This window comes from Chroicocephalus ridibundus, chromosome 3, assembly GCF_963924245.1.
Source record: "Chroicocephalus ridibundus chromosome 3, bChrRid1.1, whole genome shotgun sequence".
Lineage (NCBI taxonomy): Eukaryota > Metazoa > Chordata > Aves > Charadriiformes > Laridae > Chroicocephalus > Chroicocephalus ridibundus.
The window spans coordinates 17,567,707-17,593,668 of record NC_086286.1 but is presented as its reverse complement, the minus strand read 5'-3'; the positions used below and the strand labels follow the sequence as shown (position 1 = coordinate 17,593,668).

General features: G+C 46.7%; 1 protein-coding gene across 1 annotated transcript in view; it reads right to left on the bottom strand.

Annotated features, from left to right (window-relative positions):
- PARP1 (poly(ADP-ribose) polymerase 1) overlaps positions 1-25,704 on the bottom strand; it is a 34,081-nt gene extending 8,377 nt beyond the window's left edge. Inside the window, exons 1-14 of the mRNA XM_063328179.1 lie at positions 25,505-25,704; positions 21,531-21,693; positions 20,529-20,647; positions 19,268-19,482; positions 13,724-13,820; positions 11,967-12,083; positions 10,812-10,988; positions 10,312-10,453; positions 8,557-8,697; positions 7,569-7,811; positions 6,485-6,553; positions 5,604-5,736; positions 3,863-4,058; positions 2,438-2,566 (exon numbers count right to left, since the gene is read on the bottom strand). Coding sequence (XP_063184249.1) covers positions 2,438-2,566; positions 3,863-4,058; positions 5,604-5,736; positions 6,485-6,553; positions 7,569-7,811; positions 8,557-8,697; positions 10,312-10,453; positions 10,812-10,988; positions 11,967-12,083; positions 13,724-13,820; positions 19,268-19,482; positions 20,529-20,647; positions 21,531-21,693; positions 25,505-25,624 — 2,061 coding nt within the window. The 5' untranslated portion in view covers positions 25,625-25,704. The remainder of the gene's footprint in view (positions 1-2,437; positions 2,567-3,862; positions 4,059-5,603; positions 5,737-6,484; positions 6,554-7,568; positions 7,812-8,556; positions 8,698-10,311; positions 10,454-10,811; positions 10,989-11,966; positions 12,084-13,723; positions 13,821-19,267; positions 19,483-20,528; positions 20,648-21,530; positions 21,694-25,504) is intronic.
- Positions 25,705-25,962: the final 258 nt, after the last annotated feature.

The window sequence follows — 25,962 nt, the reverse complement described above, 5'->3', positions numbered from 1 at the left end:
CATGTATATCACGTACTGTCTGGATAAGTTCCACATTATTTATTCACTATGGAGCTAGGAAAGCCGGCTGTATGCAGATCTCTGCGAGCTGAACTCAGAAGTATTTTCCAAGCTAGAGAGACTGGTGTGAAAGCCCCAAGGTAATTTTGTATGGAGATTTCCACCCAGTACTGGGCTTAGGAGAGATTTCACCTTCAGCTGCAGCTAGGCATACATAAAGCCAAATACTGAGAAAAGCCAAGACAGACTGCAAGAAAGTGACAGGCTTCAAAACCGATCATGTCTTAGGGACACAAGAGTCACAAAGCCAAGATTAATAACCTAATGAAAAATAACTTGCAATAGATTTGTAGCTCCCAAGCTTTTGGGGCCAATACTTTCTTGTTGAGTACCATCCATCTGTACTATCTAATTATTAGCTGAAACATTATGAAGGACACGTAAAAGTAAAATGGGCCATTTAACTTGGATGTGCAGAATAGCTGCGGACACCTATACTACCTATAAGCCATATAAATCTATAAACTAATGTGTATAAGCACTAATACATAAATACTAACACCTATAAACTAACACATCCCCCAAAAACATGACTGAGTAATATATCTCTTACAGAGCCCACACACAGCTAAAGGGCTGGAGTTTGTGTCTCCTATGAGTCATGGTAGGTGAACAGAACCTGCAGAGCTAATATAAAGCTAAACTGCACCCAAAGCTTTACCATTAGATGCATCCAAAGAGCACAGCAGCCAAGGGGTTGGGTCTAGAACAGGCGCACTGCAATTACTGCCAGATGCACTGAGTGTAACGTGAACAATTAACTCCACATCCCAGATACATGCACCAAGAGCGTCATGAGAGGCAAGGGAGATGTTTGCCTTCCACCCAGGCAAGAGAGGAACACGGCACTAGAGTAGACTCAACCCTCCAATGAGCCATTTCATGTAAGGCAATAATTGTAATAAACCCCTGTATGCTTGGTGAGGTAAAACTCCTGAAAGCCAAATTAGAGGCAGGAAGAGAAATGCATCAGATAGATCTACTGCTGTGTAAAGAAAGACTAAGAATTTGCTAGAGTTGTGGCAGAGTGAGAGTGCCTGCATGGAACGAAATACTTGAGATCAGGCTGATTAAAGGAACCAAGAAGCCGTTTTTGGAGGATGCACAGAAACCTCTGACTAGGAAAAACATTACTTCCTCTAACGGAAAACAGCTGTTCGGCAGCAACAGCACAGGAAGATAAATCTAATAGGAAGACAGGCCCATCTGGAGTCCCAGGTCTCCTATAGATCTGCAGATGGTGTGAATTAACATAGTTTCAACAGAGTTCTAAAAAATCAAATGACATCAGATGATGATCAGTTCAGAGTCTTTAGCCAGTTCCAGTTACAAAGAATTATTAATATTTTAGAAGACCTTGATGCAAAGAGCCACTGAAGATACGGACAACACAACTAACCCAAGGGACTACAAAATATCGGTCAAGCCATCTGAAAGCTTTCAGACAAGCTGTATGAAATGGCGCAACGCCTGTTCTGAAAAGTAGATACACAAGATACTCATACAGAGACCAAACAACAGCTGCTTAAATATGAAGCCTTAGGGCAGGATAACTAAGCTGGCTGAAGAAACCGAAATTTGTTATTTCGAATTAACCTGGTTTGAATGTCTGCATCAAAACAAACTACAGGATCTCTGAACACCAGTAAAACTGTCTCTGTGCAAGGAGAAACCGATGACGCTACCAGACCACTCTCTGAAAGCTTGGTAGAAGCATGGATCAAAAAGCATGGAGGAAAAGAAAAAAGGATGAAAATAGGGTATTGTTAGAACAAATGAGAAATACAGCAAAAATATCTCAAGTTTGGCCCTGTTCAGAAGAGGATCTGGACTTTGTCACGGCATTTCATTAGCGCACGTATCAACTGGCAGCATTTCTCAAGTCTGAGGTGCGTGCTCTTTGCTACCTTAATTAGTGGCAGTGCTGCCCCCCCTCGATATGTGGTTCACCGCTCACAAAAAAAAAGTACCTCCAGCCTCACATCACCAGAAAATTGGTTACATGTATTAATATTTTAAGAGCATTCAGCGAATAGTGGTCACGATGCATGTGTCAGTGGGGAAAAAAACAAACAAAACACCCCCAAAACATAGAATAATTACTGAACCCAGGACTGGCAGACGAGTTTCTCAGAGGCTTGTTAAATTGAAGATGCTGATACAGGCATTCCCCACTGAAGAAGAAAGAATGCACCCACGTTTTAAAAACTGCACACTATCATAACTGAGTTACTGCTTCCAGCACTTAGCAAATTCTGGTCAGACTCTTGCCCTTATTTTAAGGCTGATCTAAAACCCGCACTGACTTCTAGGAAGTATTGCTTATGGCCGTGTAAGTATCATGGAGGGTAAAAGAAACATGAATGTGTGTAGTCACCTCAAATTCCACCATTGCTTTCTTCATGCTCTCCACATCAAAGATCATCTTAATAAGGTCTTGGATTGGCTTAGCAAGTTTTGATTTCGTCCCAGCACCTACTGTCAGTTTCCTGACAGCTTCTTCATCCTGGGAGGTAAAAATAGTATCAGAATTAGCAAAATCACAAAGGATGAAAGTAACAGGCTGGCTGCCATGGTAACAACTCCAAACCAATTTAGTGTATGCATACTACAACTAGCCTGAAGTTCATGGGGAGCGTGGGACATTGCTCTGACATTCTGGAACAAAGTGGGTTTAAAAATCCACCTATTTAGTAATTTGGCAGATGTTATTTCAAGAGGTGGCACTGTAAAATATAAGTAGAATTAAGGGAATAGGAACTCTCCATGCACCTCTGCTTCACTTCAAGCAACAGCATTAATTACTTTTTCTGCAAGCTTTCTGCTACATAGAGACCTTGATATGAAAAAATGACTGTTTACTTTGTTGCTTTTGTGACAAAATAGAGATGTAATAACTAGTTTCACTAAGTTGCTGTAATAAAAACTGTCATAGGTGAGTACAGGAATCATCAGTTAGGCGTAATACCATCCAGATGCTTTCACGGACAGACCGTTGCACCAATAAAGCATCTGTCAGATGCTTCAGAATATCACTGTACGATGCAGCGTAACAGACACTTCACCGCTGCAATATTCAAATTTCCAGAAATAAAGCTAAGCATGGAGTACTTCACACTGAAAGATGACATCAGGCAATCTGGCCACAGAAAAATGCAATGGCTTGAAAATACGTTCTCTGGTATCTTTACAGCTATTACCAGCATTCAACTATTTAATGTGAGGATAGTTTAAGTTACTGGTATGCTTTTAAATAAACACACAAACACCCACTGGGCAGAAGGAAGAGAATTCTTATTTAGCTTAGATGCCTAAATAGCCAAATCTTACTGGCAATGAGTAATTTTTCTTTCTCAGCCTGCTCAATATGCGCACTAAGCAGAATACTCCATAGCAGTTGCTTCAGCATTTGGGAGAATATTGGATGCAGAAGACAGATGAGAAGTATCTATTTTGTTTAAAAGAAAATGGTGTTTTCAGACAGGTTCCATGTGAAACGACTGCTGAATTAAGTTCAGATTAACATCGTTAAAGTTACAGAGTAAACAGGAACAAGCTCTGAAAGGACTTCAGACTTGAAAATGGGGAACTACTTGGTTTCCCAACCCATTTATTTTAATGCATGACACTCATTGATCTACGGCTCTCCTCCTGTAGCACAGGGAAGATGCAACAGTTGCACCTGCACTTCATTCCTCAGGTTTGTTACCTGGAAGTGATCCAACAGCAAGTGCAGAACACAACAGTTACAGCAAAGCAGCTAAGCAATGCCCCGCCTGGTATAGGGACATTTCGGAATTACCTGTCCATAATCTATTTCCAGTGGGTAGAATTTTTTTGGATATTTAGTGAAGTTCTTTGAATGCCAAGAATTGCCGGTTTTCTCTTCATACAAATTCAGGAAGTGTTCAATGGCATCTTCTTTTGATGGCATCTGCTCCAGCTTGTTACTCCCGATTACAGTGCCTACGCGACCCCAAGATCTGAACACCCAGTATCTGGAGAAGTGAAACGTGAGAAAAGAACAGACACAAGATACTCTGGCTCCAGATCTCAGTCCAAATGAAACCGATCCTGCAACAACCATGTGGCTGCACGTGAATCAGCCACTTGCATACCATTAATTTTATGGAAGACATTCCCTATCAGCAACTGCAGGAGAGGATCAGAAGAGCCACCCCAGAGTGTAGGTCCAAGGACTGGTGTTAAAAAAACAAAACAACAACCCAAAAACAACACCACCCCACCCCCCCAAAAAAACCCAAACAAACCCAAACCAAAAACCCCCTCCAGTGTTACACACCAGCTCCATCTCTGAGGATAAATATATGCACAGCAGGAATAGAGAGGGTAATACCTCGTCAGTCTTAATGTTTTGCAAATACAACTCTTCAGACTGTTGGGGTCTTATATTTGAAAAACAAACACCAGGCATGTGTAAGCCTGGGACTCAAAGTCCTAGAGTCCAGATTTTTAGAGAAATCAAGTAATTAAAGCATTTGTTTATATTGCTGACACCACCTTGGGTGAACTTCCATAATATTTATAGGTATACAACCAATCAAGCTTTCCAAATTGTCAGGCGCTAAATGTAAGCACTGAGATCCCTCCATATACTGAATCACAGATCCAGTTAAACACTCCACATACAAGAGGCATCAACAAAAGCTTATTATGAAGAACTTGGTAAAGTGTGATAAATCCGGAGCTGAACCAGGGTCATTGCTGACAGCCATTAGCTCCCCTTGATGTCTGTGCGTCCCTTATGTGCTCAGGGAGGCAGTTTCATTCTGAAGAACACTCTCCATTTTTTCATCTACTCAGTAACACAATCACCAGACAGCTCTGCCATGCGCCCGATGAGACTGGAAAGCCAAACACATGATTGTCCCCTGACCATTTCAGTGCATTTTATTAAGCCTCAAGGCACTCGATTCAGGACTACATTGTGGTAGAATAACCAGAATCTGGTTTTGTCTCCCAAGCTCACAGCTCTACAATCAGAAGACAAGAGTAAGTTGGAGAACACAGGAAAGATTCCCAACATCACAGACTTTACATGTAGGGTCTTGATGTCAGAACGGAGGAACATTCACCAAATTCTGCTCCTGTACTTTCAAGGGCAGCCATCAGTCACAGAGCACTGTAGCCCTTCTGATCGCCAGTTAACCCAGACACCAGCCACACACCACCTTGCTCATCCCTGGATGCAGGAATGAACACTGACAGAAGCAATTCTGCATCACCTCCCAACTTAGATTTTGTTAACATCACCAAGAAATGCCTCCACGCAGAGCGGAGGTCTCCCCCGGGGTCATTTGTCGTTTGATTGCTTTGTGGGTTTTGTGGTTGTTTGGTTGTGGGGGTTTTTGGGTTTGTTTTTGTGGTTGGTTTTTTGTTTGTTTGTTTTTTTAGAGATAAATATATCTATCCATATCTCCTCACAAAGACACTTTACTCATACTTGGCTTTTGTACATGCCAAAACCCCAGTATTTATTGGGAAAAGTGAACAAAAGTATTTCTAGTGAAAACTAAACTCACCTGTTCTCTCTGTCATCCTCTAGCAGCTGCAGTTTATAATAGGAATTTGTTCCTTTCACAATATCTACTAGGCCCAGGGTTGCACTGAAAATCTTTCCACCTTTTTCAAAGACGTGAGCAGAATCCTCCAAACCTACAGAGAAGAAACAAATTAGAACACGGAGGAGGTTACCATTTTAGGTCTCCTTCCTACATTTCCACTCACCCAAACGTTTCATAAAGTAGAATGAATCTTAACAAAAATACCATAAAAACAGTGACCATGTGCTCATTCAAAACTACTTGAAGCATTTTTTTTTCCTAATAAATTGTGGGTGCACACCTTTAGGTATAGTGAAGTAAACCTTAATTCTAACTAGAGAAAAAAAATTGTAGCTTTTGACAAAGTGCCATCTAAAATCTAGTATTTAACACTAGATTCTCAAGAGAGACACAGTTCTGCAGGTGTCACGGTAGCAAATGGACCAAAAAACCAAAGGCTGGCCTTGGATGCAGCGTGAATTCACAGAACAATGTCTGTGCACCGTCGGTTTGGAAAGCAGCATCAGCTGTGCCCCGAAGAGTCTGGGGGCAGGTGCTAATGCCAGACCTGTGGCCTTTGCTGGCTGGGCCTTTATTCACCCCACTGACAGATGCTCCTGAAGCTGAACGAGGTGCATTCCCCCATTTGAAGTGGTCTTTCTAAAAGCTGCACTAGAAAATCCTGGAATATCCAGCTTTAGATGTCAATCAATATCCTTCCTTGAATAGCAAGAAAAAATGGTTTAAAAATTCATGTTCCTTTGATGGAACCCTTATCCTTTCACAGAAAAACATTTTGCAAACAATCATGCATCCTGAAGACTGTGTGCGGTGCAGGCGCAGCCATTGTTATCACTCACCAGAATCAGGATCTACTGCTGCTCCACCCTTAACTGTTAGCTTCATTTTCTTTTCAGACTTGCTGGGTCCTGAAGTGAAAAGAGAGTTAATTTTTTTTCCTAGGCAGGAAACACAGTCTGACTTGAATCAACACTTAAATTCTTAGTTTGCATAATTATCACCCTAAGGAGACTTCAAATCAGATTCCCAGCATATGAGCACAATGACTTCAATGGCTCTTTTTTTTTACCTGGTTTTAGCAGCCAATTCACAGCCCCCACCCTGCCAATTAAATGAAAAGTAAGATCTCCCCAGATTCTATCTGTCTCCTTCCTTCTGGCCCCAAGAGGTGGGCCATATCTTTTTTTTCACCTGCACAGCAGATAAATCACATTTGTGGTTGTGTTTAAGTGGGATTTAAAAACCTCACAGGCCATGGGGGTTGTTCAGGTCCCCTGGAGAAGCTACTGCTGTGATATAGTCTGGCAATAACACACCCAATTGTATGACAAAAACCTACACTTGGAGGACATGGAGAAGAACAGGTTCTGAAGATAGGCGAGCAGACCCGACAGTTTCATTCACTGTCGAGCATTAATAGCGCAAGCTCTCTATGGTATTGATGAGGAATGACACTGGTGTTGGGTATTTTTCCCCCCTCCGTTAAAAAAACCCAACCAAGTAGAACAAAGACCCGTTGCTCTGGACCCCAGTATTGCCCTACTTGCTAACACCCCCTGGGGGGTCACGGTAGTGTCTGTCACACCTTGGTGCCCCAGCAACTCCTTGGAGCTGCAGCACTGACCCAAATTGGCAGAGAAGCTGAGTTACAACGAGAAAGAGTCTGGACTGATGTCAGGGAGCCTCGGCACATATAGCACGGAAGATCTCTGAAGCAAGACTGAACTAGGGGAGACAACAGCCAGCTCAGGAGACAGCTCTGTGTTTACTTAAAGCTAGTCTTGCCCTGAGGTCTCATTATTTATTATGAGAAAAAGGGCAGAGAACTCAAGGAAAGGGCAAGGATAGACTATACCCAGGTTTGCTTTGTGCGCGGCACAGCAATGAACAGGCCCGCGGAGAAAAAACCACTTTGTTCTTCACCTTGTTCTTCTTTGACCTTCCCAGCACTCTTTGTACTTGGGGGCTTGCTGCACTTCCCATCCACGGCCATTTCCTCATGCTCCATTTTCACCTCCGCACCCCAAGGTGAAAGCGCATGGAGAGACACAAGCTCCTGGAAGTCCTTGCTGGAGGATTTCACATCCTGAAGAAACTCCTCTGAGACTACACGGACTTTGGCCTCCTTCACTTCTTCCATCTTCTTGCTCATTTTCTCCACATCCTCTGCAGAGGAAAGGTGGGAAATGGAGGAAAAAAACCCACATCAGTGAGGTTTCAAACTTTAGCCCCTTCCTCTGGCCATGATTCAGGGCTCTCTAACAGTTTGTGGAAACACAATTCCACCACATTTTGGATTCACCATGTTCTTTGGAGAACAAAATCCCTATCAGCTCAAAGCTGCAGCTTGGGCTAGAACAGGAACACTCCTGTTTTGCCTGGCTGGTCCAGCTCTCCCTTTTCTGGAGCTCGGCTGGGGCTGCGCCAGTCCCTCTTGGACCTCCTGGTAGGCGGCAGCAGATCTCCTGCCTCAGCAGCCAGTTTCCACCTTGACTTCAACAGGGAGCAAGAGCAGACCCTAAGTTGCCAGCAGAGAAAACAACTGCCCTTGGGCGCCCAGTCAGCTCTGTGGCTTCTCCAAGGCAAGCATGGACACAGCCCCCACGCAGCACCTGCCATCCCAACAGGGGTGGCCTGCATGCCACCATGGTCTGCATACAGACCCAAGCTCTAGCTGCTGCAGACCTGACAGGGCCTTACGGCACAACCGGCAGGGTTAATGTGCTAGGTAAGTAAAACTCAAACAGCACACATCTGTCTTTACTTTTCCAAGCACACTAAGGCCACGTGCGCACACAAAACACTCCCCCTAATCCAAACACTGATCCCCAGACAGCTCCGAGGACGTGTCCTCTGTAATCTGCTCAGCTCTGTTACCCGTGCAACCAGTAACCAAGGCACAGCTGCTCACTCTGTGTGCTGATGCACAGGGTGGCCTTGTTAGCTGTTGTCGTCATCTTTCCTCCCAGGTCCTCCACAATGCTCTTCACTTCCTCCTTGTTCTTTGACAGCTTTCCAAGAACCAGGATCTTCATGTTGGTCAGCGGTTTGTCTAAGGGTCCAGAAATAGCACAGCATGTTAGCAACAGGCAGAGCCCCCTCCCGACAAGTAACAAGCAGAGAGGGACGGCATCCCCCCCAGTCAGAACAACGAGTCCAGTGACAGGGAGACAAGGGTCTAAGCAGGTCTGACCTGCATTAAGCAAGCAGGAGGAAGCTCCCCTCCACCTAGGAAATGCAACAAAGCTCAGCACTTGCCAACATACAGAAGGGATTCAAGACAGGGAAGATGGATATGTAGGCAAATTATTTACCCCTTTTTTCTTTTTTTTTTTTAAAGTTAATTAATTAATTAAAAAAAAAAAAGAAAAGAAAAAGTCTGCTTCAACACTGTGCTACTAGAGACTCTGCTCTCCTTCCCTCTTTTTTTGCTGCCTGGACAGCACAAGAGAAATTCACAGTAACGTGAAAGCTCCCAACTCTTCAAAAGAAAATCTGGTTTTGATGGGATGGAGAGAGACGACTGATTCTGAAGCAACAGTGTTCCTATATCACAGTACATTCGAGTCTTGATCTTATAGACAGTACAAGGTTGTACCATGCAAACCCCATAACAAGTAAGGAGCAAACTGGTAACCATCTGAGGCTACACAGCAAGTGTCAAAGAGCATATCTGCACTGCTAAAGATAAATACTATTAACTCTGGTTGACCAACTGAGGGTTTTGTTTCCTCATTTTCCCCCAACTCAGATTAGTTAGGCTGCTAGCAAACAAAGTAAGTTAGCTTTAATTCTGGTCAATGTTTTGAGTTTACTTTCAAGGCACGCTGGGGCTGGAATCAACTTGACAATCAGAACCAAGACCTGTGTTACTTTGTCTTCATTGCTAAAATAACATGATCTGTATAAAATTGATGATTTTGGATCTGTATAAAAAATGATCTGTGCATAATTACTCCCACCCTTTTCACCAACTAACAATAATCCTCTGCTCCCAAAACTATGGCCAGGGCTAAGAAGGCTGAGTAAAAAAGAGGTCAGCATAGCTCTTAGTGGACAGGCTACATCACCAAAGCAAGCAACTCATTCCAACAGTGTACAGGGGATTTCTGGAATCCAACCTTTTGCCAATTTGTGGGCTAGAGACAGTGCATCTTTTTTTGCATAAGGGGAGCCAGTGATTGGTAAAGCCAAACCCCAATAGAGGATTTAAAAAACAAAACCAAAAAACCTCTTGCCCTTAAAACCTAACACAATGTGGAATATCTGGCATTATGTAGGTCCCTGGATGTCCCCCAAGAAACCAAGCAAGAAGGCGTTTCGCAGCAGGTCTCCCTCAGGACACATTTTGCAACATCAGCCTTTAAGTTTCTGATTCATTGCAAACACATCATTTCTTCACCACCAACAAATACCCAAAATGATTTGTTAGAAAAAAACCAAGACTTCAAGCCCACATCCCCAGGCAACCCACCATATCGAGGTCTACCTGCACTAGGAAAATGAAGCACATGAGATTCCGCTATGCTGGTTTTCTACTAGGAGAGCTCTGCCTGCTTGGGAGCAGGAGAACAGCATGCCTTTCAGGGTGGCATGCTTGTCTGGCTGGGAATAGCATTACACACCATCCTGAACTTCAATAACCCATGCCCAGCCGGCTGCCTACCTCTGGGTGCAGACACGGTCTCTGCCAAAGGAGCAGAAGCAGAGGGAGGAGGCGCAGAGTTCACAGTCGCAGCATCTGGAGGGAATACCCTGTCCTGCTTCTTACACTTAAATTTCTTGAGGTAAGGAATTTCCCGGAACTCCTGTGGGACGGAAGCATAAGTAGAGTTCAAAACCAACAAATACTATTGTAAGATTTAAAGTCTAAATTGAGCACTGGCCAGATGTTGGCATTTACTGCAGGTCTTGGAAAGGATTTCCGAGACATTTATACTAAGTTAGGCAAATACCCACTTTACTGACTGGGAAAACAAAGCTAGAAGAGAGTAAATGATGAGTTTCAAATCAAATCAGCAACATCTCTTTCATTTTAGCATTACCGGAAAAAAAATGATTTAGTTATGCATTAGCTGTGCTTATTCAATCTCCTTACAAGAGGAGATTTCTTAACATCAGTTAAGACACGTGCTTCAGATTATCAAATTTGCAGTAAACACCCACCTTTGGGATTACCCAGTCTTTCCTGCTGGGAGTCTGCGTTTTAGCAACACACTTAGTCCAGGCAGTAATATCCCCCGAACAGTAATATGCATCACTCTTGAACACAAACTGCCCCTTACACTCCTCGCAGGGCAGCAGAGCTCCAAATGCCATCCCATCTGCTACTCGGTCCAAAATCTAAAGCAACAAAGAACACAAAACAGGTCATGGCAGAAGAAGACTGGAAGCCCACACACTGCACTACGCTGGGCTGCACAAGAAAATAACTGTCAGGCTGCTGGCATGCAGACACAGACGTTTCCAGTGCTTGTCGTGCAGACGCTGCACGTACACCAACACTATTACCAGAACTGATTGATGTACAACGCCTTAAAGACATGACACAGCGTTTGCCCGGTCACACCGTACCTGCTCACATCCACAACTTGCAGTATCTCCTATCTGGATTCAGCATTCAGGAGAGCATATCTAGCACACAGCATCCGACCCACAACAGCCAAAGAGGAGACGAGTTACCACATCTGAGCGCATGAGTAGGTAGGTGGGCGTGTAGGCTCAGACAAGTCCCAGTTTTCCTCTGGACTTTACCCAGAGCGTATTTCTTGACCATTTTGAGTCTAGACACTTCCCACATCCCAGCCCACAATCCTTACAAAGAGTCTTAATAAATACAAATATTTCAACTGATGCGTGGCTCCAAAAGAGAGAAGACTTTCACAAATTACACAGACTGAAAAGTGACTGTTTTCTCTAGAAAAGATGACAGGAAACAATCTGTGCAATTTTTGCTTCTTTTTAATAATTGAACAGTTGAGAGAGGCAATGTGAAGTGCCATAACTAACCTGCTCTTGATGAGCCAGCAACAAAAAACCCCCATGGACCAGTTTGGGCATAGTAGAATAAAGGCACATCACCGAGACTAAGGTGTTGAATTCAGCATCACACACGACCACACAGCCCTTCGCAAGCCAGTGTAACAGCACTAGTATCAGAGTCCTGGGACAACAGGACTGGGCTTTGCACTGAATTCCTTTCTGAAGTGTTTTGTTAGGAACATGCTTCAGACTTGCGGACTTTGCAGCAATATTGGTTCAGGTCAGCTTCAGCGATTCAAAGACCCAGCACACATGCAAAGCAACTACAGACCAACTCACAGCATTCTCCCCTGATGGAACTTCCTGCTTGTTGGCGATCAGCAGCTCTTTCAGGTCGTTAGTGGAGCAGACCTTCCTCAGCTCATCCTTGATGCCCCAAATCAGCTCCGTCTGCTCCTGTTGACAGAACCCAGTGGCTTAACTACCTGCAATTGATCGCTTGCTAAGAGTAGTCCCGAAATTGCAGTATGTAGATGAGGTTTTAGCAAGACCATCTTAAATGCAGACCGTGAGATGAAGAGCACCAAGAACCAGTAGCTTTACCAAAAGGGAGAGTCATACATTTTACCCAAATACTTAGAACAGGTCTTTAAAGCCATGTGCTTCAGATTTCAGCATGAATACATGAGCACATCGCGGCTTCAGCAAGTACTCTCTCTTCGCAAGACTACACGCGGAAGGACATCCCTACGGGATTCCGTATAAACCAAGGCTTCTCCATCATGTACATGTGAAGAAAGGCCATGGAATAACCTTTACAGCACTATTCCACACAAGAAGGCACAAGCAATACTAACGAGACAGCTAACTTTTAGGTAGAGTGGAACCCGTGTGTCTGTCACACTTCTACCCTTAGCAAGCTCTCAACAGCCTTTGCAAACATGACCTAACTACTTGACACTGCCAACAGCGTGGATGTGGCTGCATTTGAGCCTTGCATTAAAATAAAAACCAGAAATGCTGTTTGCCACTGTTCTTCTTTAAAGCCATCTATGCATAAGAGGAATTTCTACCAGATCAGTCACCTGCAGCGGTGCAGAACAGCCTGCACATTCTTTTGGGCCTTTCTACAAAAGGTGAAAGGGTTGGACAGCAAAGTAGCATCCTAAAATATCTCAGTTTCTGAATGTTATTCGCTGGCTACAGACAAAAATGTGTTCTACCTTGGAAGAACTGGTTGACCATACTAAATGGTTTAATTTTCAGTGTTAATGATCATACTCAATGAAATGCTGTTAAAAAAAATTAATGAACCCAAAGTTAACCCTGATCTGCCCTAAACATCTGCACTGCAGCAGCAAAACTTTGATAATGTCTCAGCTAAGTTTTGTTGAAAATTAAGGTACTGCCACAAAACAAAACTTTTGTTCAAAGGCGGAAAAAACATTTTTCTACAGCTCCATTAAGACTTCAATTGCAGCAAAAGCAGCGTGCTTATTTTTTTTTCTTGGGAAGTACCTATGCCAAACTTTCAATAAATACAAAATTCCTGGTGCTCTAACTGGGGATTCTTCCCATGGTATTCTAGAAACGGAAAGGTAGAAAGCTGTGATCTATCACACCTTGTACCCAAGAACTGAGCACAGCTCCCCAGAGGGTGAGAGAGAGATGATTTCTCATTAATCTAGTTCCGCACTTTACCTCTGTTTAATTTTGACAATGAGCTATTTATTGGTTTCCAAGCTCCTCTGCAACAGCACTCGGACTCACAACCAGACGATACAGGAAGGACCAGAGAACCAGTCTCCCTGAGAGAGAAGGCATTTTACCTAATCTATTTAAATCCAATAAGCACAAGTCCTAGAAAATTTCCTTCCTGTCTTTCAGGAGACAGCCGCAGGGTGAACTGCCTTCAGCAAAGCCTTAGTGACAGGGCGTCTCCTGTGCCAGGACACAAGGACCGGCTGTGCTGCAAGCCCGCTTTGTCTGGGCACCAGGTACAGCCCCCCCTCTAGGTGCCACTGCTCTTCAGTGAGGGGCTGACACTGCACTCTTCTAACAAAGTTGGTTTTAAGATGTGGTCAGCTAAAACTCACCTTCAGCTGTTTTTCCTGCTTTGATTCTTTCTCTTTTTCTTTTTTCTGTTTCTTTTTCGCAGTCACATTTCCATCTACCTCTTCTCCTTTTCTCTTTCTAATAGAGAAAACCAAAACAAAACACACACAAATGAAAGGAAGTTATTTAAATGCCTTTCCAGCAGTTACCAGAGTTCAGTTTACTGACTGCTGATATCTGCAGAGGCTTGAATATCCTCAGTTTTGGCAGGCAAACCCATTTTTCAAATTCCTCGGTGCTAGATTGTAGACACGTACTTGGCTCCGCAATGCGAGCCGCCTCAATCAGGTCAGGTACACTTAGAGCTTTTCTGCAGGGTAACTGTATGGTCTGGCAGAAGAGTACGTGAAATACGGCAACATTTTCAGGCATATTCATCTACACCTGCATTAGTTACACTAAAGGTGTACCTAAGAATCACTGAATATAAGCACAACTCTCCAAATCTGAGGAGGTGTAGATTAAAAGACTATAGCGTATTTCAGCTGAATCAGCTTGTTTTTTCAGCTTATACAGTCCACATTGACATAAAGGACAACAAACATGATAACATTAATAGTCTTAACACATAGATATCTCCCAGCTAGTTTCTCTTCAGACTGGAATTAAGTCAGGTCTCTAAATCAGGCAGGAGGAAGTTTCTACTTGTAAAGTGCTCCCAGGCTGACAGCGGTTTCGTGATGTGTGTGAGGGAATTTATTGTTAGTAGCTGGGGCCTTAGAGCTGTGCAGGGAGAAGTTACAGCAAACGCTGCTCGAGAAAGACTGGAAAGAAGAGGAAGCCAAATGAAAACCAGGGGATTTTGGCAGACTTCAGAATGACAAGAGACCTCAGAGGAAGATCATTTATGTTTCCAGAGTTGTCTCATCCCCTTGGTCTGCCTGACTTCAAAATACATCAATATTGGTAAATCAAATCAGTGCGTGCTCTCCTCGTGAGGAAATATTTTGCCCCACTTGAGGCAGGATGGGCCTGCAACTTGAGGCACAGCATGAACATAGCTTGGATCTCACACCTCATTTTGACAGAGCTGCTATCATTTCAAAACACCAGCCAGGTTTCTTTTTAAGAAAGCATCTCTCTTAACTTTATAAGCTGTGGCTGACGGTTAAGCCATAAAGTTGACATTCTCGATTGCTCTCCTACTTACAATTTTAAACACTTCACTTCCAGTACTTTGCTACCGTTAAGATGAACCCTTTATGACAGCTTATTAGATATCAAGCTGCACGAGGATGTCAAAAGGTACTCTTCTCCCAAAGACTCAAACGTTAGAGACCTGTAAGTTCTAGTAACTGTCCTGGCCCTAAAATCAGGCCAAGTTCTCGTTTTATTTGCTGTGGCCACCACTAGCCCATCATTAGCTCCTCTGACCAAATCATGATTTAGAGCACTTTACAAGTCCTTAAGGGGCTGGTTTTGCAGAAGAGCTCATTTTTCAGCTGTCCCCCTGCAAGGTCCCACCCATCTGAGCTGGGGCTATGCTGTGAAGCACGCTGCCTCAGGGGGCACAACAGCAGCACTGTGCTACCAGCAATTGCTTGCATTTCTTAGAAAAGCTCCATCTTGTTTTCTAAATCAGGCAAGTAGGAACCAGCATGGTGGGACTGGATACAGCGCACACACACAGCTGTGCCTTCAGAAGTCCCCAGGACAAGCAAGTCCCCTCTCCTCCCTGGCCGCAGCCCCTGCAAGGGGCAAGACCAGAGCACCCACTGAGCCCCCGCCACGAGGATCATGAATTCTGGTAAGTTTTAACAGTCACGGGTACACAACATCATCTGGCAAAAATATATCAGCTTGAGCCCAAAGCGCTCTGCTGCACCTTCCCAAGACAGAGGGCTTAATAATGCAAGTATTTAGGATGGGTGCCCAAGCACTGTGTATCTGCAGTGCCTCTCCCTCCCCAGGCTGACAGGCCACCTCCAGCAAGCCGGCGCTCAATCCTATGCCGTAACTTGTCTCCCAGTCTCCAACAGGAGGAAAGCCAGCAAACCAGCCGCTGGAAGGCAGTCACCCTGCCGAGAGGCCCCGTGACCCAGGGAAAGCTTCCAAATTCCAGCAGGGACTCACACTTCTGGCAGCTTCATCGCAGAGTTAAGGGGAGCGGGTTGCTTTCACAGAGCAATTACTGTACCTGTTCCAGCCACTTGAAAAAACCACAGAGCAGGAGGGATCATCCCGATTCCAGAGAGGCATAAATCAGTCAGTCACCACCTTCTCTTTCGTCCCTGGCTATGCCCAACCAAGGCTTAAAGCAAACACTAATCGTCATTTTATACAGCCTGGAGAAGGGAATGGTAAAGCCAAATTCATCTTGCATCTTCCCAAAATAGCAGATTTTAGAACAATCGACAAAATACACGCTCACTGACACGCACATGAATTTTATCTTCCGTCCTTGGGACCAAACACTGTGTGTTGCTAACAGCAGCTGGGTACTCCTGCGCACACCCTTCCTCCTGCTGGGGAAGGGACAGTCTTCCCACAGTGAACGGGTATGGCACAGCAGCTTGCTTTGAAGGACTGGTACTACCAGCCAATACAAACTCCTTCTTCTCACCTTCCTGGGGGATACACAGCTACAAGACTTATTACAACTTTTGAGAAGATGAACAGGGGGGTGAAGCGTCCCACTCTAGCCTGGCCCTTCCCTATCATCTGCTCTCTATTTTTCATGTTCCCCTCCCTACAATGAACATGAAGGCTGGAAAGGGCAACCCTGGATAACTTAAGCAGCCGACACAGGGAGGAACAAGAACTCCTCTTTTCTCCTCCCTGTAAAGCACCGCCAGATTGCTGCTGATCTGAGTACTTACCCTCTGCCTCAGGCAACCTCTGCAGTTAATCCGGTGCTGCACGACATCTTTAGAATGACACTTTGCTCCTGTCCTGGGCAGCAATTCTACCCAAACAAGCGAGGCAGAAAATACAGGAAAAGTATCACAGCTTGGAGCAGGAAGGCGAAACACATGCTACCAAAGAAGCACAGTCAAAGGGAGCTCACAAGCTGCTACTGCATTACCTACATCAGTTCACGAGCACTCTTTCCACAGAGAAGCTACTGGCAAGGACACAAGACTCTCTTCCCCCAGGCCCGCAAAGTGCTGGGGCACGACAGCCCGAAGCCCAGGGGAGGCTCGGTATGTCTCACCCAAAGCTGACCAAGGAAAGAAGCCAGCATCCTTGCAGTAAACCTTCCCATTTTTGCCCTTCAGAGGGAAGGGATTTTCCAATCTATTCTTGGTAGCCCTGCTCGGCACCTCAGTTCTCTCATCTGCCATAGGCATGTCACACCACCGCCCTTACGGAAAGGGCTGACAGGGCAGTCCCAAAGTGTGAGCTTCTCCTCGGAGTATGGGCTAGATAAGCAGAAGCAGCATATGAATTTGGATGTGTCACATCTCAATTGCAGAGACGTCTGAGTCAAGATGTAATTTGGACGAAGTATCTTTAAAGATCATTTTGGGAATCTCACCTACAGCAGATGCTGTAACATCATTTCTGTGAGATGCTGTAATTTCTATCGTTAATTTCTGTAATCTGACCAAATGCACAAGATGAATTATCGAAGGTAACTGCATCTCGTTCAAGCTTCCAGGGTGTTTTTCTTTTGGCTTCTCCAGAAATTCTGTGCCTTCTTGGCAGAAAATCACCAGGTAGGAAGCACACCACACCTCTCCACTCATTCTGTTTATTTACACTCTCACTCATTCAATTTGTTTGACAGACAACTATTTTTCCAATTGACCCTTAACACCCTTGGCTCAAGCACACAGCCCAAACAGCAGAAGAAAGGTAGTGGAGCATAAAAGCCAGACAGCACCTTCACAGTTGAGGGACTTTTTCATGCAGCGCTTAGAAAGCAGGAAAGATGAGATGTCTTGCTGCTTCTCTGGCATGAGGTCCTGGTTCACATTACCCTACATCACCAGCCTAAGCCTTTTTCCACTGCAATCCTAGGCTTTTATTTACACAGTGACTTGGCAAACTACTCTGTGGCCTATCTCTACAAAGCCTTCTTATTTTGCATAGCATCCTAGAAGTGGCCCAGAAAAGCAGAGTCAGGGCAGACAAGAGAAACACTTACACAGTCAAATCTCTAGAGCTTTGCTGAAGACATGGGAGAAAACTACAAATAACCCTGTTAAACTCACACACTGTTCTAGGACAAAGCAGAACATGCACCTCGGCACAAAAATCAAAGGACTACTTGAAAAGCTGCAAGTGCATTAAAACTGTACTTCTGCTTACATCCTGCAACCCACACAGTAGTAAAATGCCTGTGTGAAAAGACGGCAGGCTGCCGGGCAGACGCAGACAGCTCGTCGCAGCCTTCAGGGGTTCAGAAGAGCGAGATGAACAGCACAGAACCCGACGGAGCTCTGGCTGCTCCTGAGGCACTGCAGGACCTTCCCCACGGTACCCGCACCACTGCTGAACGCTGCTGGAGCAACTGCTTGCCAACCAACAGTAAAGCGTGGAAGTTGAATGGCAACCTCCTAACAACACATAGATCCATTTATCCTTGCTCTGCTCTGTCACCTGTGGTCAAGAATGACATTCACATACATGCAGGGCTCTGAACAGTATGCCGTGCCCATCAGCCATGTAACCAGAAGACCAATACTGACAAAGACTGCACTGATTTCTCATGGCTACAGGTTCTTGGAACCCAAAATCAGTCTCACTGGGTAGTTCCATGGCGAATCCTTGCAAAAGTAAAGCTGAATTCAGTCTATAAGGCACACGGAGAAGCTCAATGTTTTACAACAAGATCTTTCCTGTTCGTAGGACTCAGGAATACCTTATGCTCCTTCCTCCACATGGACAATACAACACTGGGTTGCGTTATGAAGCACGACTCTAGGCAAAGTCACTTCAAAAACAAATAACAAAAGCCTTCGTTAACAGAGAAAGATTGACCAAAGCTAGCAAGCCACCGGGAAGCACTTCTCTGTCAGTACAAGTTCTGTCAAGAGCCTCCACTAAAAATTTCAATGCAAGGCAATGAAGTTTCAGTTGTACCAAAAAAGATTTAGCAAACAAAAGCATCCAAGTGTAAGCACTACACAGCCAATAAACACCATTATCAGATTCGGTGCCTGCCACAGATCAGTGAGTGGCTCATAGATAAGAGATGTCAAATCAATTCTCTGACAAGCCGTTAGAGCAGAGAAACCATCACTGATAACAGCATCACACAAGGAGGCGCAGCGCCCAGTATCCATTTGTATTAAGCATGCATTATTTTATGGTTGAAAGCCCTAAATCAGTCCTCCAAGTCACAGCTGCTGGTCTCTGCATTTTCTCAAGGCAGTCAGAGGGGGCAAGCGGACTGCAGGCTCCCGGGGATGGGGAATTTGTCTATTGTCATCTGCCTAAGGTCACAGGAAGGACCAAATCCTCCTAAGACCAATACTCTTTAAGAGAGACAACAATGTCACAAGGTATTTAACGTGGACGTATTTGAAGGCAAGCCACGACTCCTCTAGACAATGCAATTTGTTAAATTGCCCACGTACCCTTCAGTCTTGGTAGCCGGGAGCTGCTTCTTCAGAGTTTCTTTATCTTCAGCTTTCAAGATGCTGAAGCCCAGGAGCTGGGTGGCCCCGTACGCCGGAAGGAAGCCCAGCTCTGCTCGGCGGCTCACAAAGCAGTCCGGGTGGTACCAGTTATCTATCATTCCCAGCTGCGGCTTTTCGGGATGCACCATCTTCTTGGAAATCCGGATCTGGCCCTGAGGCAGATTAAAGCAACACAAAAGAGTTAGGCCTTGTGGAAAGAGCAGGATGTTAACAAGCTGGTTACAAACATGATGCTTCCTAAACACCTGTAAAATAGCAACAGTTCCTCTATCAAAGCCTGAAACTTTTTTTTTTTGTTCAAGCCTTTTCACTACAGTTACGGCTTCTTTCTTTACTCCTTCTAGGTTGAAAAACCAGCCTTAAGTAGTTTTCTGTTCAAAAACCACTTAAAATGGGTAATCTTGTAGTCTGCATTCCCTCAACTCCCAGTAAACTTGAACAAGCAAAACTCATACGACTAAACCATATACAGGCAACTCTATAAAGTAACTTTCTGTTGCTATCACTCAAGCATCAATACTAACATGATCTCATCCCGTCTTACTGCAAATTACTTCTCAGGTGCCAAATAAGTAATTGTTTTAGGTGCTTTCAGACTGCAATACTTCATGCTCCAACAAGGAATCATCTACACAACAGTCACCAATGTTTCTGCAGATACAAGCGCACCAGGACTTGCTAACTTCACCCAACTGGCACGTCTATTCACATCTATCAGAGGTTCACATCTTCATTTTGCCAACTGCCTTAAAGCAGAGCACCAAGATATGTTCAACTACAGGGCTGCATCGCTGTTTTTGTCCACTTTCATGGAGTTAATATGGATACACTGCACGCAGAGCTGGTCTTGCTGAGGAGAAGGAAAAGGCCAACATCTTTGCGGTGCGGCAACAAGCAGGAAAAGCTGCAGTCAGTGGTGTCTCTCTTGCCACAAGAAATGCTGGCAAGCGGCATTCCAGCCTGTTCCAAGACCCAAGTGAAAGGAAGCATCAGCAGGTTTGAAGCCCAGGCTACAAGGCCTGAGGGATGCCTTTACCGTCAGCTGTCCAGAATGCAGCTGCTCCTCAGACACAGAAATGCAGCTCTGCAAGTGCTTTCCATATGCAGGACAGACAGGAAGCCATTATAAAAGTCACTGTTTGAACTGGAACTGGTGGGAGAAAAGACAAGAGATGGAGAACTAAGAAAAGCTTTTTACCTTTTCTATTTTCTGTTCACAGCCTTTACAAGTACTTCTGTTAGACTTAGCATATTCTGCAGCAAAGTCATTTAGGCTCTTCTCAGCCTTGCCACCTCCTTCCTGTTCCCCTCCTTTTCCTGGAGAACAAAGGCAAATACAGAGTTCGGCTCTAAAAAGCATTCCCTTAATTTCTTATTCCCTGTCCTAGATTGTTAGCAGTCTGAATTAATAAACCTCTGTGTTCCAGCAATCCTTCTGTCAAGAATGTGGATATAGAGCAAGATAAGCAGTCCATGCTTAAAAGCACTTTTGAAATAGGAAGAAATCTTTAAGCGACCAAATAGGAATTGTACAGGATTGCTTATTTAATGATTTTAAAAGACTTTCAAAGGTGTGCAGAGCTGACCCGTTTTACCTCTTCCCTGAAAGCAGTATAAAATGAGATCTCACTGAAGAACTAACTGTAACAGGAGTCACAAATAGCTCTGCTTCAAAGCAGAACTCTTCTTCACAAGTGCTAGTTTCCTTTTATTTTTTGTATTACTGTGTTTCAACAGGCAGACATCAATCTAAAACTGCCCAGCATCCTTCGTTTATACAAAGATGTGGTGAGTTTACTGTGGTCTGTACTTAGACCCTTCTCACTTGCTTCCCTCACTCGCCTGTTCGTGGTGTAACATTTTCAAAGAGCCACCATACCCATATGCCACAGTGAAGGTACTACTAAAACAACATACTACGAAAGTATTTGTTAGCATTAAAGAACTGAAAACAAAATACATTTCTTCATAACAAGAAATATTTAGCAGTACATCTGCGAACTGATTTGGCTTTTTCCCTCCTTGGTTTAACACGCTGGATCATTCTGCCAGGGCCTGAGCCCTGCAGCGTGAGGAGACCACAGCAATTCTTCCGACATCACTTGCTGAAGAGACGCGGCAATTAAGTAACCACAACAGCAGCTTGAGAAGAGACCATGGTTCCAGCTGAACCTCCAAACATCAGGACACCTCCGCTTACCTCCTCCAGGGCCTCCAGTTTCAATGGCTTTCTTGATTTTCTCCTGATCTTCCCAACGGAGCTCTGAGAAGCCATCAATGTCTGTGTGGGACACGATTCGAGCCCGCTTCCAAAAGCAGCTGTAGTGGTGCCAGTGAGGGACTTTGCCATCAAACATGGGCGACTAGGAAAATGGCACATTAGACCAAGATGAAGCAACTCGGACAGAGTCAAGGGCGGAAAAAAAAACCAACATAAAAAAGGTGTACATGGGTAAACACAAATAATTTCTTTTTTCTTTCTCTCTTTTTTTTTTTTTTTTTAAATTAAGAGACAGATACTATTTGGGACAAAGTCTAAGAAGAAAATCTAGTACGACAGACAAGCTGCTAGAGAGAGGTCCCAAAGGGGAGAGAGATGGAGGGAGCATTTACCTAGCTTAACCAGTTCATCATCCTGCTGTTTAGCCCATCTGTACCGCTCAAAACAAAAAGGTAACAGCCTCAGCATGGCTATAACGAACCCTGAGCAGACAGGGTCCTCTATGAGAAGCAGAACATCTGCAGTGATGAGCGAAGCAAAACAGAGATTGTGGAAAAAGAGACACAAGTAACAGCACTTGGCTCATCTGCTGCAATCTCCTTTGAGACTCCTGCAGCACAAGAGGTTGCTGGTCTCACTCTGCAGGACCTCTGTGCACAAGGCACAGTCCCTTTGAGAGACGCTTCTCAAGCAAACTGTCCATGCCAAGGAGAGCCCTTCTCCCGGCAGAGGACAGGAGCAACAGCTCCAAGGACTGCAGCCTGAAGAAATCCCTGAGGGGGCTGCAGGAGGCAGAGCCAAAATTTAAGGGAAACACCAGAGCCCAACAAAGTCCCCCCTGTATCAGGATAGAAGCATCACTCATATCCTCCCTGAAACGCTGCTCCAGAGTGCCCTGCCTCACACCAGCCTCCTCGTGCAAGTGCTCCGCTTGCTTATGACTCAGACACATTAAGTACCAACCTGGCATTGTTCCTGTTACCCATCAGACAAAATAACCGTAGAGTGGTTTGGCTACAAATAACGCACACAAACAACTGCTGTACTAATAATACTCAGGGTTGTATAATTATTATTAATAATGATACAGAATTAACGACCTGGTAAAGCATTCTACGTATCAATCACCAAAAGCAGGGAGATCTCCAAGCTGAAAACAACAGCAGTTTCGTGCATAACCAGGAAGGAGGAGGAAAGGGCTTCAAAGACCACAGCGTGGGACTAAGAGAGCTGGGAACCCCAATTACAACTAGCCATCAACCCAGACTATAAAAGGACGCTGGTACTTCCAGCTGGACTCTTCCCACAAGCCAGGGTTCGGATTACCCAGTTACCCTCACAGCACCAGAGACACCCAGCAGCCACCCTGGAGTTGCTCTCAATGTGTCTGGAAGTCACATACAGCTCTGTCCCTGAAAGTTGGTCACCCCCGAGCTCTGGGCTCATGTTTGGAGTTTCCCTTAGGGGGCACAAGGCACTGGGGTGCGTGGAAGGGGACAGAGCTGGCTCAATCTCGAGGGCAACCATGTAAGCAGCACATAGATCTCCTCCACCACATGGAGTTGTGTACCTGGAGCACGACTTCTCTCCATGTGGGAAATGAAACCTCCAGGCGAGCCAGACCTTGTTTACACTTCTTCCAGCTCGCCTATCTCTAGACCATAGTTTCCTAAACAAACTATGGAAAAAGAAGAAATCGATTCGCTTTCCTGTTGCGCATGCAGATAACAGAAACTGCTCAGTTCAACCTGGAAGCAAAAGCCAAAGCTATACTGGCCCTGCAGGGCCTGGGTGCCTGCTCTGTGCCCAACACTGAGCAGCTCACTGTCATTCAGAGCTCTTCACGTGGAACACCAAAACAAAAGGGGGGCTACAGTAGCAATAGCACCCAGCTAACAACTTTAATGTCGTCTGCACAATTTGCAAAAGACCTTGGTGCACCGAAGGAGGCGCAGAGGCTGCTCTGCCGGGGATTTCCCCAGCAGGAAACAAGGGGCCCGGGTGCTCCGGTGAAATGCGGGGGGGGATAGTCAGCAGCAGGGTGCAAACAGTGCTCTGCTGGCACAAAAACCAGCAGTGGGGAGCCCTTTGCAGAAAAGATCAAAGTCAAGAGGTTGGGGGGGGGGGGTGGAAATTAAAAATAGCTGGTGTAAGACCAGCAGTTTTGGGGAAATAGTCGGCTAAAAGGCAGTGGCTTTGTGAGGGATGCCGTGGTCCCAGCTGTCCCCCTCCACCTGTCCCCAGGAGATGGCTCAATAAACCTGACCCTACAAAACCAAACACACTCCCTGAATGAAGTGAAGGCACACTGCGGTCCCACAGGCCCCCCGAGCTGAAGCAGACCAACCTGCCTCGCACCAGCTTAAACTGCGGGGCCAGACAGGAAGGGATAACAAATGTGAGGGATCTGGAGAAGTAGCAGCCGGAGCAGGGAAGGAGGAGCGGAGGAGAGCAGGCACCTCCAGCAAGAAACAAAAGAAAAAGGCAGCAGGAACACGTGCGAACAAACACTGCAGCTTTCACATCCTTCCCAGGGGATGGAGGCTCTAGGGAACAAAAGCGGAGGCAGGTTATTTCCCCTCTGGGAAACCGGCTCCTGCCTCCACGCCGGGCAGACCTGCCAGCCCTGCCCGGGCAGCCAGGCATCCATCTCCTGCCCCGCGGGGTGCCGAGGTCCTCCCCTCCCCGGCAGCCTGGGCCAGGGGCGACCCGGCCCTTCCTCGCCCCTCTCGAAGGGCACAAGCGACTCCGGGCCGCACAGAAATCACTCCTCAATGGGCTGGGAGCCACAGCATCCATCTGCAGGGCTTTTGCTCGAGGCACTCGCATCCCACGTCCTTGCCAGCCTTCCATAAATACGCATACACGCATTCGCTCATCTTTCACAGGACACGCAGCGGATCCAGCCCGCTGTCCATCTGCGCTACCTGAATGCTAGAGGTGCCTTTCCATGTTCCCTGCTAGAGACAGGCCGAGGCCCATCCACAGCCTGGGAAGGCAGCGCTTTGCCCTTCCCGAGCAAACCCCCACCTCCCGAGAGAGGCCGACTCCCTCCCCATCCACCCACCGCAAGGTGCGATTTCATCCGGCCCAAAACGGCACATCCAGGTCCATCCGTGCACAATTCCCACCCCTCCGACACCAGACAAGGCCCTTCCCTTCAATTTCAAAGGAAGCCAAGCAAATCTCTTCCTCAAAACGCAAATAATTTGAGAACGACCGGCAACAAAACATTCAGTTTGCTAATTACTGTTGTGCTCCCTGTTTCGTGCCTGCAGTGTGGCAGCCAGCCCCGTACTAGCTGCCTACCGCCGGCAGCACCAGCCCACCGGCTCTCCCCGCTGCCGAGGGGGGCGGAAGGCAAAACGTAGGGCTGTTCGCGACCTCCGAGACGTTTCGGGTCTGTTTCATATGCAAAATGCGCACCCGACGGAGACGTCCTCTGACGCGACGCCAAACGCCCCGAGTGCCAGACGCTTCCCGGGGCACGGAGAAGCCAAGCCGCCGCGATCGCCCCCCTCCCGCTTCCCCGGTCGCCGGATGGCAACAAAGAGCCTCTGTGCGCGCCCCCGCGCCGACCCCTCCGCCTCTGCAACCCTCCAATGCAACGCTTAACGGCGAACTTGGCACCGCTTCGCCTCCGGGTGCCTTTCACAGCCCGGGATACCGGCAGCTCCCGCCCCACCGCTGCTCCGGGAGCAACGGGGAGGGCTGCAGGGACCGGCGGGTGAGACTGCTGCGGGCACCGGCGCGGCCGCGGAGACCGCAGGGAGCGTCGGGCGAAGGCGCCACGGCTAAAAATAGGCTGCGCTTGCCGCCGCGGCGCAGAGAAGCCCGGCCGAACGGCCCCGCGCCGGGAGAGGAGCCCCGTCCCGGCCCCACCGCCCCCGGCCGAGCCGAACGGTCAACCCCGCCCACCCCCCACCGCCGGCCCAGGCCCCGCCACGCGGTACCTGCACCATGAGGGCCAGGCGCAACGAGTCCTTGGCGATGCTCTCGCCGCATTTCTTGCAGGAAGCGCGGCCGCTCTTGGCGTACTCCGCCCGGTACAGCTTCTCCGCCGGCTCCGCCATCGCCGCCGCTCGCGGAGCCGCCCCGCGCCGCGCACCCTCCGCTCCGCGCTCCCTGTCTCCCCGTCCGCGGGAGAGCTAGCCGAGCACCGAGCGCGCACGCCCGCCTCAGCGGGCGGCCGGATCCGCCGCTCGGGCATCGATTCGGCGTGCCTGGCGGCGCCTGGAACGTTCCGGTGTAGCTACAGTGTATCAATGGGGAGCTGCGGCGGCGGGTCACGTGGCGGCGGCGCCACGCGGCCCCCGGGGACAGGACAGGGCGTTCGGCGGCCGCCGCCGAGCGAGGTCCCCGGGAGCCCGCAGGGAGAGGAACGGGGCGGCGTGTGTATCCCGGCCCGCCG